The sequence below is a fragment of the Schistosoma mansoni genome, chromosome 1 (genome assembly GCF_000237925.1).
Source record: "Schistosoma mansoni strain Puerto Rico chromosome 1, complete genome".
NCBI lineage: Eukaryota > Metazoa > Platyhelminthes > Trematoda > Strigeidida > Schistosomatidae > Schistosoma > Schistosoma mansoni.
Window position 1 is genome coordinate 51,235,171 of NC_031495.1, and position 21,390 is coordinate 51,256,560.

General features: G+C 35.6%; 1 protein-coding gene and 1 non-coding gene across 2 annotated transcripts in view; one reads left to right on the forward strand and one right to left on the reverse strand.

Annotated features, from left to right (window-relative positions):
- The window catches only part of Smp_161370 (putative serine/threonine-protein kinase STE20), a gene marked incomplete at its 3' end in the record, with an annotated part of 48,233 nt that overhangs the window by 2,998 nt on the left and 23,845 nt on the right, over positions 1–21,390 (reverse strand). The window contains exons 6-9 of the mRNA XM_018794775.1: positions 4,791–5,753; positions 3,990–4,030; positions 2,337–2,582; positions 1,388–1,640 (exon numbers count right to left, since the gene is read on the reverse strand). Of these exons, the coding sequence (XP_018649154.1) occupies positions 1,388–1,640; positions 2,337–2,582; positions 3,990–4,030; positions 4,791–5,753 (1,503 nt within the window). The remainder of the gene's footprint in view (positions 1–1,387; positions 1,641–2,336; positions 2,583–3,989; positions 4,031–4,790; positions 5,754–21,390) is intronic.
- On the forward strand, positions 16,312–16,382 carry Smp_tRNA_01686_Pseudo_TTG.1.1. Its single transcript has one exon. It is a non-coding gene (tRNA).

Genomic DNA, 21,390 nt, shown 5'->3' on the forward strand with positions numbered 1-21,390 from the left:
CTAAATCACTTTAATCGTTATTCAAATGACTGGTTGAATTAAACTTTCAGTAATAAGTTTTAACTACTAGTTAAAAAGAGTAAAATTTGGAACAAAAGAAAATGTTTAGATCGAATAAGTTGGAAATACTAACTGATATGAATCACCGATGAAACAATGAACTCAGGAGAATGGTCGTTAATAGTTTAACAGTATAAAAAAACTGATAAATAATGAAAAATATAATTTAGATCAAGTAAAATTTGGTTATCAGTCAGACGATTATAATCAAGGTAGAATTTGCAAAATATGTATTTGGCTTCAATTCGCCGAATCATATCAGAGCATTCAGAGATCAAATTATTAACACAAATAAAAGTCATAATGATATCATTAGTAGTAGTAGTATGGTGTGTACTACTCGTACGGACAAGTATAAGTATTATGTATCAAGGACTCAAAGTAGGACTCTTACGGACAAAAGAGGAAAATGAAGAGAAGAGAAAGGAAAACAGAAACCAATCGAAATAACAACAGAAACAGAAGAACGATAGGGTTTGCAAGGGACAAACCAAGGAAGATAGGAAAATAGTGTATTTAATGTATTGTTTTCAAATTTTATTAATCCAGTGTGTGATTTTGGTTCACTTTACCCAAGTGTTTGTTCATTACAGTAGTAGTAATAGAACATGTTGGACATAGATAATATGATTTTGGAAGTGAAGATAAGATCGTGAAATAAAGAGTATGAGATAAGTTTATGTTTTATCATGTTATTGGGGTTTAGTACGGTCCTATGACTTGGTGAAAAACCATTGAGCTACTCTAATACGACAGGTTCTCTCTGAATTCGACAATTACAATTTACAAACCACATCAACACCTGATGGACAACAGAGGAAGAAGACAGATTGAAGGGAACTTGATATTTGAGGTAGGACAAGCAGTACAAAACGACCTTCAAGCATACGGAAATTTGGCGAACTAAGAGCAATAACAATCAATCAGAAGGTAAAAGTAATACGGAAAATTGAATTAGAAGAAATGCGCAAGTTAATGATTCTGAAGGAATTTTAGCATTGTTAGTAAAATTTGACTATACATGTGATCACCTTAGAAGCTTAAGACTAAAGAATTAGGGAAATACAAAGAGTGAATGGATTTACATGGTTTTGGCTCGCTTTGAGTCATATTACCCAACTTCTCTTCCAAACATTAGTTACGATAGTCATATGGACCCTAATTAAGTAGTCTGAATCCACTTAAACGGCTTAGTCCAACAGTCACTGATTGCGTGTACTGTTGTCACGTCTTATTTTGGCCATCTCTAACTTTCATCTCACACACTTTTATGACAACACAATTAGGATACACACATTATCAACATAAAATACTAATAATTTCATACTTTTTGTAGAAACCAATGAGGTAGTTTAAAGGTTTTTAGTTTTTCTATATCAGCTTTTGATGAATATGGATTGATTTGCCGTGTAGCAATTTGATGTACTTGTTCAGCATGAACTAAATATGCTTTGACACCGTGACTAATGATCAGACCAGTTTGAACAAGCCATGCTTTATCTTCATTATCACAAATATAACGAAATAATTCTGGATGTTTACTGTAAATACGACCACGTGCAGTACCCATACCAAGCCATCTAAAATATAACGGAGTGAGAGATTGAGAAAGGAAGAATATAAAAGAGGCAAACAAGTAAATACACTATTGAAAAATAATTTCAGATGAGAAAATGTCCATTAATAATCTAAACGATATACGAAAAAAGGAAGATAGATACATGTGACTATTATTATTACTCAAGAAATATACAAAGGTAAGATCCGATAATCCATCTAAGGATACATTGAGTATGGCATATCTATTATTTAATTTTAATTTGAGAAGTCTCATGATTGAGAACTTATAATTCCTTACAAGTTGGACTGAGGAAATACTCTTATTAATGAAATCGAATTAGAATGGTGATGAATCACGAATTCATTGGATTTATAAATGTTGACCAGTGAGAATGACTGTTCAGCGGCCTAATCTTATTATCATGAGATTTGAATAACTCGGGTTCGATTCGAAGAGTATGAGGATGTGAATACGTGGGGGTTCGGACCTGAGACTTAACAGTGGGTGAAAGTTAAATGGTTTAATCAATGACTCATCATTCTATGGTTAACTATAGAAAACCTGGCCTCACTTTTTAGTCCTAGTCTGTTTGTCTCTATCCAGATAATAGTGAAAAAAGCCAATGAACTTGTAAGACAAAATTTGTGATATCCACTGACTGGTCAAAAAAATATTTGCAACAATGAACTAAGATAGAAAAGGGCAAACAACTTACGTGTTTGCTGATGAGCCCAACGCAAAATGCGTATTTTGATCAAATGTGAACTTTATTACGTTGCTATTTTTGGTAGTAAAATTATTCATAGTATTTTTTATTTGAGTGCACTTTTTTCTAGATAGACGTGACGACGTATTTTTACGTGTATTACTATCATTGTTGTGGATGTTTTGATTAGAATTATGCGGGAGATCTTTACTGGTATTGTTGCTAGCATGAATTGCAGATGAAGTAACAGACTGACTAGTATAGTGATTGAAAAAATAAAGAAAATTACGAAGCAATGATGAGAATGATCCAAAATGAAATTTGCAAATAATTCAGTCAGACAAGGAAATGGAGAAATAAAAAGATAAACAAAAGAAGACGACAACTTCGCAGCAAACTGATAGGTTTCTTTTCAGATAAAATGAGTGATTTCCTTAGAAACTATCATTGCTACTAATACTACTTCGAGTACCCTTAAGTAATGTCAATTTAATAAAATTCAAAGTCGTATAGATAAATTGTGATGCGTTAAGAGGACTAAAATTAACCAGGTTTGTTAAGTGATAAGTAGAGAGAATTAGGGAGTACGGAGTCAATATATTTTAAACATCTATTGATCTAGTTATTAATGTAAGAGTCTTATAACGTTTCAGTTGGTATCTATAACGACTTTAATGGTCCGACATTATTCATAATATACAGATGTATGTAGATATGACTGGTTCAGTTAATTAAGGACTTCAATCTCAATAAATTACTGTTTCATTTATTTCAGTAAGACAGAATCAATAATCGAAAGACAAAGTCCTATTCACTACATCAAAACGAACCTACGTATAGTAAAAATCCGAGCGGAATATAATAATCTGGACTATTCTGACGCTAGTCTGCCTACAGAAGATTGGGATTACAACGCGTTAGTGAGTAGTTTTACTCTATGATTGCGAAAACTGGTCTCTCCAACTTGAGAATGTGCGGTGACTCTATGGGTTCGAAGGACTGCTGACATTCCGTGACAACACCAAGCTAGTAATGCTGATGTTCGTCCATGTGTGTTCGGACGTTACTATCTCGAAACACTGGCTTGGACACGTTATACGAAGGCCTTCTCAATTGCTTCTACACAGTGCATTATTTGTCAACACTGGGACAGAGTGAAGAAAACCGTGATATGAAAAAAGTTGTGTAGAACTGCCATCTATCGATTCGTTACAACATGGCTGGGGTCCTAGCGATGGTGCAACACATCGGGTTGATACATTATTAGGCATGGGTAATAATAGAAGGCAGTGACGATTCTGCTGTAGTTTCCCTTAATATTCGTAGTAAAAATCTACTTCACAATAATGTTATATCGTTAGCTACGTAGTGCATACATTTTTTGGCGTCCAGTTGTGTTGGAATGTATATGTATTGCATACAATTAAAAGTAATAGGCATGACTGAACAACATGAGCATAAACCTAGATGGATTTTCTCTAACAAACTAATATATAGTGATTTTGAAGCACGAGACAAATTAAAGCAGCTTTATTTCCCCGACAGGTATAACAATAATCTTTTATGAGGATGTGTATGTATAATACATGATGAATGTACATGCTTGTAAACATCAAAATGAAACAATGAGTAATCCACATACATCCAATGGAAAAAACTCACTCGGAAAGTGTGTTGATAAACTGACGATAATCAGCTTCAACCTGAAAACCAACAATTGAAGAAAATATATGTAAGTAAACACTAAAATAATATTAATAAGCAGTATTCCAGTTAAGAGCTTGGCTTGCCCAGATAAGTATTGTGTATCAGTAGATGTTACACAAGCATTATCATAGTTCAAAGCTAATGATATAAACCTGTATATTTGATGGAAGAATTACTTTGTTCAGAAAATCGATTGTAATGAATACTTAATGCTACTAAACAGCATAAAGTGACAGTTTAATATATGTTACAGGATTCCCTGTATAGCCTCATTTTACACATGTTATATCAATGTGATCAGCGTTTTAGCGCTAGTGAATCTTTTAAATTTCATACGATTCAGAAAAATAGCAAAGTGATCTGTTTTTATTTGCAATTTTAATGCAGCCTACATAGATAAACAATGTTGCCTATAAATAGGTGTACATATATTTGTGAGTTTGATCATTATTATGGAAATAAATAGACGATCAAACTATCCACAGAAGTTATTGTTATTATTTTTTTGAATACGAAACTACCATTTCAGCAAACAAATATAAAATTGGAAGTTAAGGCATGAAGTAATAGATTCCATATATATATAAACAATACCGAAAGGTGTAGAGAAAAGTGAGCGGGAAAAAAGGACACTTGAAACAAGTCCTCTAGAAAGAAAGGTAGTGAAAGCTTACAAACAAATCAACAGAACTGCAACCCTCATTAAAAAAGTGTTGTTGTTTACCTATTCATGATACACTGTAATGATAAACTTACTAGTGAATTCTTCTCATATGATAAACCTTCATTATGTTTATCGCATTGAATGTTATTATTATTAGTAGTAACTTTGGATTTGGATTTTTTGCCACGAGTTCTGTCCCACCAGGGAGTTTTACGACCTCTTGATGATTTTGATTTTAGTCTATGAATTGGAGCATTGGAATTATTTTTGATAGTTGATGATAAATTAGGCGAATAATGAGATGCATATGTTGATGATCTATTGATTTGTGTATTGTTAGTTTGTTCTGATAACTTGATATTTGATGAATTAATTAATGTCCCCTCACTATCTGAACTAAATGGATCACGAAAAAATCCAACTGTAGAACTTGATGAAGCTGATGACGGCGAATGAGAAGACAATGGTAAACTGGTACACTTTTCTTGTAAATCATTAATATCACAGTCTGCGATGGTGAACGATTCAGTATTAATTAAAGGATGATTACTATTGTCAGACTTAGATTTATCATAGGAGATCGGGGAAATTTTCAAGCGGTTGGATGGATGTAATCTTTTACGTACATTTCTAAGTGATGAATCATTAGAGATATTTCTTAAACGATAGTGTGATTCATTATCTCCGGTGACTGGATTATGTAGAGGTGAATATACAGTTCGAAAGGTTTTGTCAACAGCTGGATTTGTAATATCATTAGTAGACAGAAAAGATTTGTCGAAACTGGTCGGATCTGAGCTAGGTATCGGTGAAAGATGAGGAGAGTTATTAAAAGACATGGATGACTCTAATGAATCAGGAGTTGGAATATGTGAATTCAGTTTCGAAGGAAAAGAACTACATGAATTTATTTTTGACCGCATAATCGAATCTGATCTTTGGCTACTTTGCTTTTCGGGTTTGTTATCCCTAGTTTTTGGAGAAGGATTACTTCTAGTTCCCTGATGATTGATAAAATCCCTCTGAGGAAGATCAGGGAAATAACGTACGGCAGCCTACGAATTAATGGATACAAATATGTTAAGTAGTCAAAATGTTCTTTTCAGTAATATGTATTATCATAAATATATAATCTAAAAATATCTCAAATAAGAAAAATACATTGAAAGGGCTTTTTAATACAAGCTGGTTGAGACAAAGATTTTTACTGAATGTACGGGCTAGTGATAAAAAGATTGTTGGTTAGATTCTTAAGCCAAATAACGTTTCTTCAGCTTCAATTATCGGCAACAAAAGTGATAAAAGACGTTTTTTAAGAGATATGAAATGGGGGATTAATGATTTACGCTTAACTAGCCAAGGTTCTATCGACTGGATCAAAGGGATATGTAGTCCATCACAGCAACTCGACTTTAAAGTAAATAATATCAGAAAACGATACAGACTAAAAGGTTTTACCCTGGAAAGATAAAATATGCATTCGACGATCATCGAAGTGACCAAATACTCCAACCTATGTACTTTAAACGAATACATTGAATTCTGATACTGTGGATGGAAATTAAAGCTGACAACCCTGTTGGAATTTACTGTTAGTTGAATGACACATGAAAACCATAATCCTATAATTATTTTTGCTCTAAATAAACGTATAGGAGAACTATCATTTAATTTACTTGGTGTTGTTTACTTGTATCTTCTCATTATTATTTAGGACTGCAATTGATCAGTCTCTCGTTGGCATGTGTGCATCATGTGCGGACTGCCTCGATATTGCCTTAAGTCACAAGCTTATAAGCAAAGACTTCACCCCATTGTACAAGCAAGTGGCTATAAGAAGCTCTTGGAAGAGTCTAAATGGCATTATGTACAACATAAAAATGATTAGTGAAAACTTTGAACTACTTAATAGTAGTGAATAGTATGGCGTAATCAAAAAGAATGTGGGCAAGTACGACAATACGTTTAACAAAAAACTGAATTTAAGGGGAATAGGTAAACTGAACCATGATCCCGCCTCGTGGGATCCTGTGCTCGCGGGGTCCAAGGTTCGAATCCCGCGAGGCGGGATCCTGGATGCGCACCGCTGAGGAGTCTCACAATAGAAGGAAACGGCCGTCCAGTGCTTCCAGGTTTTCCATGGTGGTCTGGCTTCAATTGACTCATGATCTTAACTATGTAAAATATGAACCATGATATTTAGATAAGACTGATTGCATAATATAATACAATGATGTATGTACTATACAGGACTGTTTCAAATGAATCACATTCATATCGTAAACCGATATAAGATAGACGATTATTGAAAACCTGAAAGCATTGGAAAACTATTTCGTCCCGGGATGGGACTCCTCGGAAATGAGCAACGACGACTCTGATATATTGGGACGAAGCTAATTATCTGGATAAACCCCATAACGAACTTAATTAGTTAGCGCAAAAAAGAAACATGAATAAATATTTTTCTTAGTTTTAAGATATTGATTCAGTTGTTTATAGTCATAAAATAAAATTGATGACATGAACTTCTAGTGTATAAGCTAAAAAATATTAGTTAGCAGAATACAAAAATTAACAGAGAACTAATTAGAAGCTCCGTAGAACAAAACTGCAGTTGTTTAAGATTGACTATATAGAAACCAAGACAAAATTAAAGTTAGAGGAATATAAGTATAAAAAACAATATATGAAAAATTAGACAATATTCAATATATTATAGATAAACAATTATTGCATACATCTATAAAGATTACGATTAACTCCAAATCATATTACTTATACACTACAACTTAATCAGTTATACACAATGTAGAAACTGGCAAGAATATTGTGACGGTTCAGTTTGTCACAACTTACAGTAGTCAAATGGGGCAGAAAATTAAAAATGGATTAAAATGATAACATCAATGAAAATAGAATCTGAATATAAGAAATCTAGTTCAAAGAGAATAATTGAGGCAGAAAATATGCTTCTCTCCTAGCAAAGTGCATAGTTTCCAGTTAATAATTTTCATCATTCCAAAAAGAAATTAAGTGAACATGGAGTTAATATATTTTTTTTGCATAAATTTGTAATGATTTTGATATGAATGAAATTGCTAAGCAACAGTAAATACTAACAAGCTTAATAACCAATTTTACATTATGTTAGTTACGTACAGTAATGAAAATCTTTGATATAATACAACTATTTAATTTCACAATTCCAATTCATCATTACAAATGGAATTTCTGATAATGAATTATGGAACTAAGGTATTTTCCTATTTAACTAGCATCTAGGCACATATCCGACTGGAAAAATGTTGAGATTTGGGTAGAGGGAATTCTAAAAACAACAGAGAATTTTAAGGAGCTTGGAACTCAAGTCAATTAGTTACCAATAAACAAATTGAACTTAATTCAATCTATCAACCAATCAGAAAAATCATGGACAAATATAGAACCAAAAATCAAACCAATGGGAGATAAAATCAAAAGAAACAAGTAAGCAATGGCAGGTTAAAGGTCAACTATAGTCAATCAAGATTGAGGTCTACAGGACAAGAGCTGTGAGTCATATGTGAAGAAATTCGAACACTTCACTTCTACCTGAAGTTTGTGCTGTTGGTGTTCAGCGGAACAACGAAAGCTCTACGACCAAACCATCCAGCTCAAAGAACAAAACTACACCAGAATTTTGCACATATTTTTCAAGGCACTACAATCAATTGTTCTCATTACTAATCTTTCAATTTACGTACAATTTTTTAAATCTTGAAGCTGTATATAACTTTGTTGTTTGGAGTTCGTTTCGAGATGAACGTGAATGTTAGACGAAAACATTGATGAAAAGAACCAGTAATGGTATTATTGAACTGGTGTGAGCATATGTGAAATACACAACAACTGAATCACAGATATAAAACTTGAAATATATTTGCTATGTAATGTAAAATTGATTCTCACTGATTGACAGCTATTTGCAATTCAAATGACCATGCCTGATAGGGTGAATAACGAAAGTGACTACGTAATATTTTGTCAGTTAGTTTACAATAATGTTAAGTAAGTATGAATTATTCTTGCACCGTACATTTCGTCATCATTCAATAAGCTATGAGAAAATCGTAATAATCTATATATCGGATTGTAACAGTTCACCTACATGAAAATAGATTCACTGAATTTATAAAAATTCATGTAAATACTGTTGTCAATAAAGAATTAAACTGTTATGAATTATTTACTTTAGATTCATTAGAGAGAATGACACAACCTATTTGATCTCTTTTTGTAGTTTTTCATTAAGGACTGATTTTTAACTGTATAAACACTGAAGACCAGGAACTAGTGGACAGTTGTTTTGTTCCAGTATAGGACTACTATTCTGTAGCGGATATCCATGACATCACCAAGGATTAAACCTGGGGATTTCACCCTTTGTAAAGAGCACTTAAACTTAGGACTACTACTGAGTTGGTATCTAATGGTTTACACCTTGAGCTATAATTAATGCGCAATATTTAGCGATCATGTAAAATGTATTCAACTGAACAATCTTCACAAACTTCTTATACCAATATTGATTTTGATTAAATTAAACGTACAAATCATACCTGGCTTAGCCGCAGTAAATCAACTCATGAATAGATGATTTCATTGATTCAACAGAGATAATTGGATAATAAATACAGCATATTAACTGAAGAGGAGAATAAAAATGTGATTAGTAGCCCGGATTACAACGTAATCAGCCAAACATCGACTTAGAATGTGTTGCTAATGTACGACGACTTACGTCACCACATATTATAATGGTACAACAAGGGGATGAGTAAATGACGGAAAATAACAACGAAAATAACTGAAAGCTGAGTGTGACAAATATCATTAAAACGTAAGAGATGAGAATTTTGGAGTAGGATTAAACTTGAGTTTAAAAAAAGACAGAAAATGGATGCGACTGTACCATTACGTTTCAGTCAGTCAGTCACAACGTAGAACTTCGTACGTACGTACATCAGTTCGAGTTGCCATACCACATTAGCACAGAGATGCAAATCCCATAGTGGTAGTAGTAGCAGTAAGAGTATAAGCATTAGTCGGGAGGATTAGTGTTTGAAGACCATTACGTTTAATTTTGTGCCATGTTATAGGCCTTTAAATATAGATTATAACTATTAAATCTTGTGACATGGTTCAGATCCCTAGTCAACTTCATGGATTGATATTACGTTTTAGTCTGCTCACCCCTTGACTCTCTTCCGACCTATATTCATATCAACTAGTGTTGTGGATTGGAGTAGGTGATAGGTAGGGACATGTCCTAACCACTGCAGTCGGTGAAATTTCATAGGCTCTCATCGTGTTACTACGTATTTTACATCTAGCCTTATTGCAACATACTTGGTGGTTGTACCATAACTACGCAACGATCGGAGGAAACTTAAGATCGAATAAGTGCAACCTACTTATGTCTTCTGCTTTAATAGGGTATTTTCCACAAAACACAGTAGACTACTGTGTGACATACACACCCACGTGGTCGATAGAAAACCATCTCATCTATGCCACAGGTAAAGCAAGTTTTCGGAGGCCAGATAAGTCTTTATATTAATATTGAGATATTTTTAGCAATATAAAGCTCAATTTTTCTAATAACTATTGTATATTTTACTTTATTATAATGTATACTTTCAGCTTCAATCAACACCACTACTTGATTAGAGAAAAATAGTCAAAAAATTAGAACGAATGTCGAATGAAATACCAATATACTTTTATTCATCTCTTTGCCTTGCTCAGTTGTCTGTCACTGAAACATAAACGTACAGAAAGCTTATGATTGAATAAAGTCATGGCAGTTGTGTATTTATCATACAACATACAATTATTGGCAAAACATTCCGTTTGATATCACACTTGGATAGTAATAATTGAAAAAAATAATCATAAGAATAAAATCGTTCCTTTTCAATTATCAATAGACCGTAGATGTTGAAAAAAAGATAAGTAATTCATGGTCTTGAATTATTAGAATCAAAGTGTTTCACACAACCACATTCGAACGAAAAAAAAAGAACTATTTGTTGAAGCTAGATGGAAACTTTATTATCATATACAAAATGGATCAATATTTAAATACGAATCCCACACAATAATACCATGATTATCAGGTTTACTGTAGCCTGCATTTAAAAAAACACAATAAAAACAAACATTAAGCCTGATTAGATACACTAAAGATAAGTTCAGTTTTTTATGAGTTTTGGTATATTTAGCTAATTTTAACTCGCCGAATGTTACTAATACTTTATAATAATTCGGTATACAGTGTCATGGTGGAATACGAACGTTGACAGTGAGGTGTAAATAGCTGTACACATTTAATGATATTGAACGGAAAACAATATTGTTCTTTAGCAGTAAAGGTGCTGGGTAACAGCTCAAAATCAATCATAATAATAGACATGAACTTATCTTTCATTGTTTTCAAAAATCGATGGTATACTATTTACTGGATATTGTAATTTATCACGTAAATTCATGTCACGACTTATAATTTCAGCTATTATGACATCAGTTAGTCATATGTAACGTAGAACTATACATTGATTTGGATGCATAAGTTTAAATAGTCATAGATCATAACACCAAAACAGCAAAAGAAATTTACAAAATGAAATCGTGAAATAAAGTGTATGAAATAATATTTCAATTCAAAATATAGGGAGATAGAGAATAAGAAAATCATTCATTATACTATCTGATAAGTGGAATTCAAACCTGTGGCCTAGTTATTGAAATTTAATTTGAAGAAACAACAACATTGATCAAATTAAAGATGTAGGAAATTGAACACAAGACTTTTTCCAAACAGGAAGTGTACAAAACCAAGAGAGAACGTACTATATAATGTATGGTCTTTAACTATAGACTATAATAGTTAATGTGATAGGCATTATGGGTGAAATAATTTGAATATTATACAGTCTAATATGTTGGTGTACATATATGTATATGAGTGTGTTCGATATAAATTAATAAAAGTCGAGTGTTTTAATCACCAGTTCAATATTACAGCAAACAGTTAAATTATTACATCGACTAGCTGATATATTCTGTTGTTCAGTCAGTCAGCTACAACGTAGGACCAGGCATATATATGCATCGGTCCAAGTTGCCATACCTCGTTAGCACAACAATATGAACACCGGATTCATAGAAGTAATTAATTTAGTGGTGGTAGTATATAAAGAAAGGTTGTATATAAGTATATAGTACAGGAAGGAAGAGAGATATGAAGCAATTTTAATCTCAAGGTTTAAGGGAAGATAAAGAGTGTATACACCTACGCCATTGTGATCGATTCTGAGCCATGTCACACAGAGTCTCCAACCATTGGTTACGATAGTCACGCGGACCCCAACCAGGTAGTCTGCATCTGCCAACATGGCTCAGACTAGAAGTTAATGACTTCAAGCACTGATGCCATGTTTTGGTTTGGCCGCCCCTAACTCTCTTCCAACCATTGTCAATACTAGTCATCATAGCGCGTCGTGGTAATCGGTGTTCAGGCATACGTAACAAGTAGCCCAACCATCTCAGTCGATGAAGATTCATCACCTCATCAACTGATTTACCATCATTCCCTAATACCCTGCGTCTAACCTCACTATTACTTACCCGGTTATCCCAGCAGATGCGAGCAATATTTCTAAGGCATCTGTGGTCAAATACTAGTAACCTACGAGTATCTTCTACTCTTAATGGCCATGTTTCACAGCCGTAAAGTAGAACAGAGCGAACTGATGCGCAGTATACTCGTCCCTTAATTGATAGACGGATATCTCGTCTTCGCCATAGGTGGCGTAAGTTGGCAAAAGCCAAACGAGCTTTTTGAATCCGTGCTGAGATTTCGTCAGACACCAACCCATTAGGGCTGATCAGACTTCCAAGATAAGTGAAGTTGTCGACGCGTTCGACTACTTCACTCCCTATCCTTAGTTCAGGTGTTGACGCAGGCCAGTCCTGGAGTAACAATTTACATTTGGATGGGGAGAAACGCATCCCAAACATCCTGGCATTATTACTGAGTTCCAACAGAAGACTCTGCATTTTGTCAGCGTCTTCACCAAACAGGACTATGTCATCTGCGTATTCTAAGTCGCTTAGTGGTCCCCCTGGTAGAAGATCAATTCCTGTAGATTCAGTCGAAGAGAGTGTTATTTCCAGCAACAGGTCTATAATGAAGTTAAACAAAAAAGGGGATAGTGGACAGCCTTGACGGACACCACTTGAGGTTGTAAAATCATATGACAGTTCGCCATAAGCTCTCACTCGACTGGTAGTGTTCGAGTAAAGAGCCTTCAAAAGGTTTATGTACTTCTCAGGTACACCTTTCAATGACAGACACTGACACAGAACCTCTCGGTCTACAGAGTCAAATGCTGCTTTTAAGTCAAGAAAAACTATCATTGTCGGATGCCGATAAGCATGTCTGTGCTCTAAAACTTGACGAATGGTGAATATGTGGTCGATACAGCCACGACCAGGTCTGAAGCCAGCCTGATTTTCTCGTGTTTGCAGTTCACGAATCTTAGTTAGGCGCCCGATAATTATTGAGGCTAGTATTTTAGATACTATGTTAGTCAGACTAATCCCTCTATGGTTATCGCAGGATGATTTTGACCCCTTCTTATATATTGGGACAATAAGTGATTGTGACCAGTCGGATGGGATTACGTCCGTTTCCCAGATTTTAGCCAGAATATTAGTCAACCTAATCGCTAAAATTGGACCACCATATTTAAAGACCTCTGGAGCCAATCCATCTGGACCAGCTGCTCTTCCTCGTTTCAGATTACCTATAGCCTTTTGAACTTCAAGTAGGGTCGGGGGGCCTACTTCAATGTTCCATTCAGGTTTTCTGGGAATAGTGGGTAGTTGTGCAGTAGCTGAAGGCCAGCTAAACTGCTCCTTAAAGTGTTCCGCCCATCGTTCTAAACGTTTGGGTTGAGAGCAGATAAGGGTTCCGTCTTTTTCCGAGATTGTCTCACTTACACTTGACTTCTTAATTCCGGTTTCTTTTATTAGTCTGAATAGTTGCCTGGTGTTGCCTACAGCCGCTGCCTTTTCCATCTCTTTTGATTTCGTTGCCCACCACTGCTCACGATCGTTCCTTAGACTTTTAGTTAACCTAGATCTGATTTGTTTACGCTCTTCGTCATGTTCAGAGCCTGATGGGATGAGTTTACGCGAATCCATCAGTGAAATAGACTCAGAAGAAATCCACTGGTTTTTTGGAGCCCTATGGTTTAAATGACTAATAGATGTTACTGCTGTTTCCACAGCTGTTCGTATGTCTTTCCAAGCAGCATCTGGGTCAGTCTCGTTTACAGAACTGCTTAGATGTGAACTCAGTTGTTTCTGGAATTCGCATTTGGCTTTCTCGTCCTCCAGTTCAATCCTAATGGGTCTTCTTAGTGTACTTTTCCTGCGTCCATTGAGGCGCAGACAAATGCGCGCTCGTATTAAAGCGTGATCAGAGTCTAAACAAGTATTCCAATACGAGCGACAATCTTCTATTGAGCCTCTCCAACGATGACTGATGACAATATGGTCTATTTGAGTCCATCGTTGGTTTGGTGCAGGTGGTCGCCATGTTAGACGATGTCTCTCCTTATGTTTAAAATTAGTGCTTGCCAAAAATAAACGATTGTCTGAGCATAGTTGCAACAGACGATCACCATTATCGGTTCGTTGAGCCGGAATACTAAAACACCCACCTAAATGTCTTTCTGTTTGATTTAAGCTGCCTACCTGGGCATTAAAGTCACCCGCTACGACTACTATGTCTGAGCGCTTAGCTTTCTGAAGAAGTTCAGAGAGCTTTCTGTAATAGTCACCTTTCAGTTCATCCGGGCTGCAATTAGTGGGAGTGTAGGCAGAAACGACGAAAAGGCAACGACGTGTGTCCCTATCCTTCCGAGTTCTTACGGAGCCATTTAGCCGGACAACACACAGGCGACTGTTAACGGGGATCCATTCTAGTAGTGCCTGTTCTGCCCTTGTACTTAGTGCTATGCCTACACCTGCAAGTCCGCGAGAACTAGCCAACGGGTCGCCAGATACACGGAGGGTGTATTTCGTTGGCTGTCCATTTTAGCGAGGTGAGGTCAAGTGAATGACCACACTAGGATCCTGTATGCGTGTTTCGGAGACACAGCATATATCAATGGTACGAGATTCTAGGGTTTTAGCTAAGGAGGCCTGTTGACCGATTTGGCATAGGGTACGTACGTTGAAGGCTCCAATGTGTAGTTTGGAGCGAGGTTTTAGTAGACCTGGGACAGCGTTTCGCGCACTAGAATCGTTGGCCATGGTGACACTTGAGGAGGAAACCGAGAGAGGAAGTTTAGTGTTGAAAGTCAAGGTAGAAGGAATAGTAGGAATTGAAGAATGAGATTGATTATGAATACAGTGGTCTTGAGTGATGTTAGAGGTATGAGGGCAGTTATCACTTCCCGGTTGCCCACACCGTGGAGGAGTTCTTCTAGGGGTACCTGAAAAGGAAATTGGGTTAGAAGTGGTCTTAATGACCTGAGAGCGTGACCGCAGTGCCCAAGGGACAACTGCTTGAGGTCGGTCACACACGACCTTTTTGTGGGTAGTTTTTGTGTTAGCTCCGTTCTTCAAAGGACCTTACCGCCGGAGACGGATATCCGTGGGATAAGGCGAGGTGTGCATTTTTAGGGTCGACCTTTTCTAACCCCACCCATCCTTGTGGGAAGGCAGCATCGCTGTCATGCTGGTTGTCTGAAGGAAACACCTTACTGCCGTCACACCTCTGTACAGTCGGCAGTACGACTTCGCCTTCGGACCTTGGGTTTGCTGCTTTTAGTCTTACCGCTCTTCAACCGACCTGTCTGGCATGGTAGGACCTCGAGGAAGGATTGTTCCAGCCAGCATAGCTCGATTGCTTCATCACGATAGGCAAGCCCGACCACCACGTCAAGGTAACAGCAACGGTCGGGATTCTGTTGTTATTGACGTGTATATAGATACTTTGCAATTAACAGACTTCGTTCCATTCACTAACAAGTATCATTGAATAGCATTGAATAAATTGATAATGAAAGTCATGTTTTTTTCGACCGGTTAATTTCGAATAAAAACTTAATGGATTATAGATAATCGAATACTGAAACAGAATTCTGATGGTTACATAACATATATTGATAAACTGTACAGTACGAATCCAGTTAACATGCAATGTCTCGACATACATAAGAACGATTGATAATATCGGTGTAACACACACATATGACCATCACATAAATTCAGACAAAAAAACACCCAGTGATAAAACGAAATTCAACAACAAATCAATACCAAGTCATGACAGTAGTGATGAAATTGGGCGGAAAAACAAACTATGATTGTTTGTGTGGTGTTTTGAAACTAAATTTCATTTTGTAAACCAGTTCATTATGATAATAGCTAATAACAAATATAACAATATAAGTTCACTTTGTATTGTTAGGTTGAATCTTACCATCGATGTGTTAGGACTGCAACTAAATGAATTTAAACTTCACCCCATTGCACAAACAAGTGGCTATCAGGACTCAGTGGCCGAGTGGATAGCGCGATGGCGTTTGAAGCGAAAGGTACTGGGTTCGAGTCCCAGAGTGAATATCAACTCTGAGATGCAGGTACATCCAGCTGACGAGTCCCAAATAGGACGACACGCGCGTCCTGGATTCCACTGCTAGCCACTATCCATCTTTGCTTACAATGAAACAATATGTTTTTTTCTCTCATAGGCTAAATAAAGTAACTGTGTGATGGGACGCAGAGGATGGGATTTATTTAATTTTTTAGCGTGGTCCATGTTACAATGATAAATATATACATAAATGTGTTTGTGTGAAAAATACTGTCAATAATTTTTTGGATAATCGTACAGTTTTGTAGTAGAGTACAATGCTTATGTTATAATGAATAATTAAAATTGCAATGATCAATCACCCAGTTAAATGGACCTATCAAAATATCCTGAAAACAAAAAAACAGCTGAGTATACAACAAACTGTACAAATTTGTTACAGTTCATGCAACTCATAGGGTTTATCAATAAGTTAGTTTCATGACCCGATCAGTTGTGAGACTTGAAGGTCTCGGCGATGCCCACTGCTGAGAATAATGAAACAGATGTCTACTGCCTTCTCGTTTTCGATAGTTCTCTAGTCCGTGACGCAAACCAAAACATGAGCGAACTCCACAAAATGCTGATAAATATACAAATCGAACAGTTGAGGCTTTGAATCTTCATTGATTGAAATTGGTGGGACGTGTATTACATATATTAAACCACTATCTACTCAAATTGTGTGATGTAGGCTGGTGTAGGAGTAGACTGAAAGAAACTTAGAGGCGGTCAAACCAAGAAGTATGCATTTATTCATGAAATCCGAAACTATTGGTAGGTGAAAAATATCAGACTAGGTACGGGTAATTATCATGATCAATGAATTGAGATATTGTTAAAGGTGGGTTGGAGTGCGACAAATTTATTCTTTTTTTTGCGTATTACTAGGTTCCCAGTTTCGAAATTATTTTATACATTCTATTTTGTGAATTCACTATATTTTCTCCGATCATATCTAAACTTTTCGACTATCACTTATACTTTTATAACTCTGGGATTTATCTTGATAATTTCCCCCTGATATCATGATGTGATATGGCGACTTTTTCCGATACATATTGTTTATGAATGATTGATCGTAAAATTGAAAACGCGTTCAAAATAGTTAAAACAAGACAGTATTGAACAGTGAAGTAGGTGTAAACTTCCTGGTATAAGTCACGATGGTATAACCATTGTCTAGGTTTCAAAACATCAAGTACCAGCTAGAAATCAGTCACTTAGTACAGTAAATGTATCTATTCTTTATATTTCTCTAAATCATGAATTTTAGTTTTATTTTCATTGACCAAGATGTGTAAACATTCATTACTATGTAAATTATTTTTCCGAATAGTCTCCAGACTTAATATAAACAATAAACACGGTAATTTTCTATTTTGGAAAACAACAAATAGTTCATGTAATAACTAACTTATTCAGCTAAATATATATTCATATGATAAAATTTAATGATATTTAAGTCCCCTGAATAAACTGAGTCACATATATACATTGATTGTAAGCTAACAGTGCTAGCCAGTTATTTAAACTTTTGTAGGCGGAAGGAAAACAATGAATTTAGACTAGTTTTTTTTAGTTAACAAAACATTAATATTTACACGTTAAAACCTACTAACATTAAACATATTTTAAATAGTAGATAAACTAATGTTAAACAATGAGACGGAAGTTATGAAGCCATTTCTTGTTTACAAGGTTTATTCTGATGGATCTATACTATCAAGTATGTGCTTGCTAGTTTAAATAGAACAAGACTAGTATTGGGGATGGTTGGAAGAGAGTTAGGGGCGACCAAACCAAAACATGGCATCAGTGTTTGAAGTCACTAACTTCTAGTCTGAGCCATGTTGGTAGATGCAGACTACCTGGTTGGGGTCCGCGTGACTATCGTAACCAATGGTTGGAGACTCTAGGTGACATGGCTCAGAATCGATCGCAATGGTGTAGGTGTATACACTCTTTATCTTCCCTTAAACCTTGAGATTAAAATTGCTTCATATCTCTCTTCCTTCCTGTACTATATACTTATATACAACCTTTCTTTATATACTACCACCACTAAATTAATTACTTCTATGAATCCGGTGTTCATATTGTTGTGCTAACGAGGTATGGCAACTTGGACCGATGCATATATATGCCTGGTTCTACGTTGTAGCTGACTGGCTGACTGAGACTTTTAAAGAGTATTTTTCTTTCACGAGAAACTATACGAAGTTTATGGTAAGTCTAACTTTAATATACGAGAAAATATTTCATGAACATCCTTTTAAAACAACTATCTCACATTATTTGTGATCTCGCATGAAACGAAGATAAATTTCCATAAATATAATTGATACATTTACTTTAATATTCAAACAATAGATTGATTATTGTCGATATTTGTAACAAAAAGACAAATACTATTAGTAACATTTTATTTTTTTAGAGATGAATTGAATAGATTATAAAGTATCACAATCTATCCATTTTTCATTTAATTTAAATATAGACATGGTTTACGGGAAAACAATTTCTTCATTTGAATTTTTTGGAAAGACTTATCAGTCAGTTAGATGATTCGGCTATTGAGATGACGATTGCTTAGATGAAATATTACTGTTTCATGAAGACACTGATAAAATAAAGTTTTTTTTTGAATCAATTGAGAAACAGTTCAATAATGTTTGAGATGGGTTTCTCGTATTCTAAACTTAAAACGGTGTTTCAGAACTAGTCTGCATCACTGTCTAGTTTGATTATATGGAGTGAATTCAGTAAGAAGCATTGACCATTTCACATATATCAGGGTTTCGAACCAGTTCTATTAGATCGGTGACCTACGAATGTACGACGCGTTTATAAAATATCACTTTGTCAATTAATAGTTGAGCATAGGATAAAAAATTGTGCTCTCGACAGCTGGACACTGTTAGTGTGACGTGTGGCAATTTGGGTGACAAATTGACTAATCAGAAAATTACAAGGGAAATTCTTTTTTGTTGATTTGCAAGTACGCAAGAAAAAAGATATTCTCGACATGATATCGCCGACTAAAAACGCTATATTTAGGTGTTTGTTAGGTCATTTTAATTTTACCCATCAACCAATTTAAAGTTATTTGATAAAAGTGTTATAAAGAAGGTTTCAGGTGGTTGGTCAAAGGAATTTTCGATTGTTGATATCAGTGAGTAGAATACTAATGGATAGATGAACCAAATGATATGACTTGTTCGAGTGATAGCTGCTCATTAAAACTGTATTATTGATGCAAGGCCCCAATTCAGTCAATCAGTCATCTACAGCGTAGAACCAGACACATATATGCAACGGTTCAAGTTGCTATATCTCAACCCAAGTAGCACAAGATGAACGCCGAATTCACAGGATCAGTTACTTCAATAGTAGTTAAAAAAAACGCTCCATATGAGGGTATGATACAGGGAGAAAGAATTAGTTCGTAAAAGGAAGGGTATAAAGTAAATTTAACCTCATGATATAAGGGAAGACGAAGAGTATATAAACCTACACCATTGAGATCGATTCTGAGCCATATCGCCCACAACCTCCAACCATTGGTTACGATAGTCGCGTGGACCCCAACCAGGTAGTCTGCATCTACCAACATGGCTCAGACTAGAAGTTAGTGACTTCAAGCACTGATGCCATGTTTTGGTTTGGCCGCCCCTAACTCTCTTCCAACCATCACCTACACTAGTCAGCATTGCGCTTCGTAGTAATCGGTGTTCAGCCATACGTAACATGTGACACAACCATCTCAGTTGATGCAGATTCACAACTTCATCAACTGACTTACCACACCCTAATACTCTGCGTCTAACCTCACTGTTATTTATCCAGTGATCCCGGCAGATCCCAGCAATATTTCTAAGACATCTGTGATCAAATACCGGTAACTGACGAGTATCTTCTACTCTTGTCGGCCATGTTTCAGACATAAAGTAGGACGGAACGAACTGCTGCACAGTAAACTCGTCCCTTAATTGATAGACGGATATCTCGTCTTCGCCATAGGTGGCGTAAGTTGGCAAAAGCCAAACGAGCTTTTTGAATCCGTGCAGAGATTTCGTCAGACACTAATCGATTAGGGCTGATTAGACTTCCAAGATAAGTGAATTTGTAGGTGCATTCGACTACTTCTCTCCCTATCCTAAGTTTAGATGTTAACGCGGGCCAGCAACAACTTTAATAGTAAGTTAAATAACAAGCATAGGAAATATAAGCAAAAGGTTACAGTAATCCATCTTCGACTCAATACATTTGTCTTTTTGCTGAAAACATGTAAAATGATCAACATTAGCAAAAGTTTTTAATTTTCAGCTGTTGATATTTAAAATTGGTATTATTCAGTCTCGGTTGCAACATATTTTGAGCAGACTGCTTCGGTATACTCTTTTAAATGCGGGTTTTAATGTATTCCGACTACGAATACTAGTGGAATGCAGGACAAGCGTCTCATTCTATTTCTAAATCATATGGATTTAATTTAATGTTTCCCGAATAATAACTTCATAACCATTGGACAACATCGTTGCTATCCAAACTCATTAACCTAGTTATAATGCGAAGCCATGACCCGTGGAGTACATTGTGTCAGTAGAGCAAAGTAGGTACCCACTGATAGCATTGGCTAATAGTCGCAATATATGGTTAGTTGCTTGATAAATGCTGAAAATATAATATTGTACTTCAACTCAATAGTGATAGTCGTAACAATACCTGTAAATCTAGGATTCATATTGACGAAGAGTCTCAAATCACGTACCAAGTCCTTTCAGAATTTCAATGATTTTCTACCTTGGCAATGGAAGATATCAAATATTGAAAGATTTTAATTTAGTTAAATTTTCTTTTATTGTTCTTAGAAAGAGGTAGATGAAAGATGAGTTATGAGCACAGATGGATGGTGGTTGGCAGTGGAATCCAGGACGCGGGTCTCGTCCTACTTAGGACTCTTCAGCCAGATGTACCTGGATTAGAGTTGATTT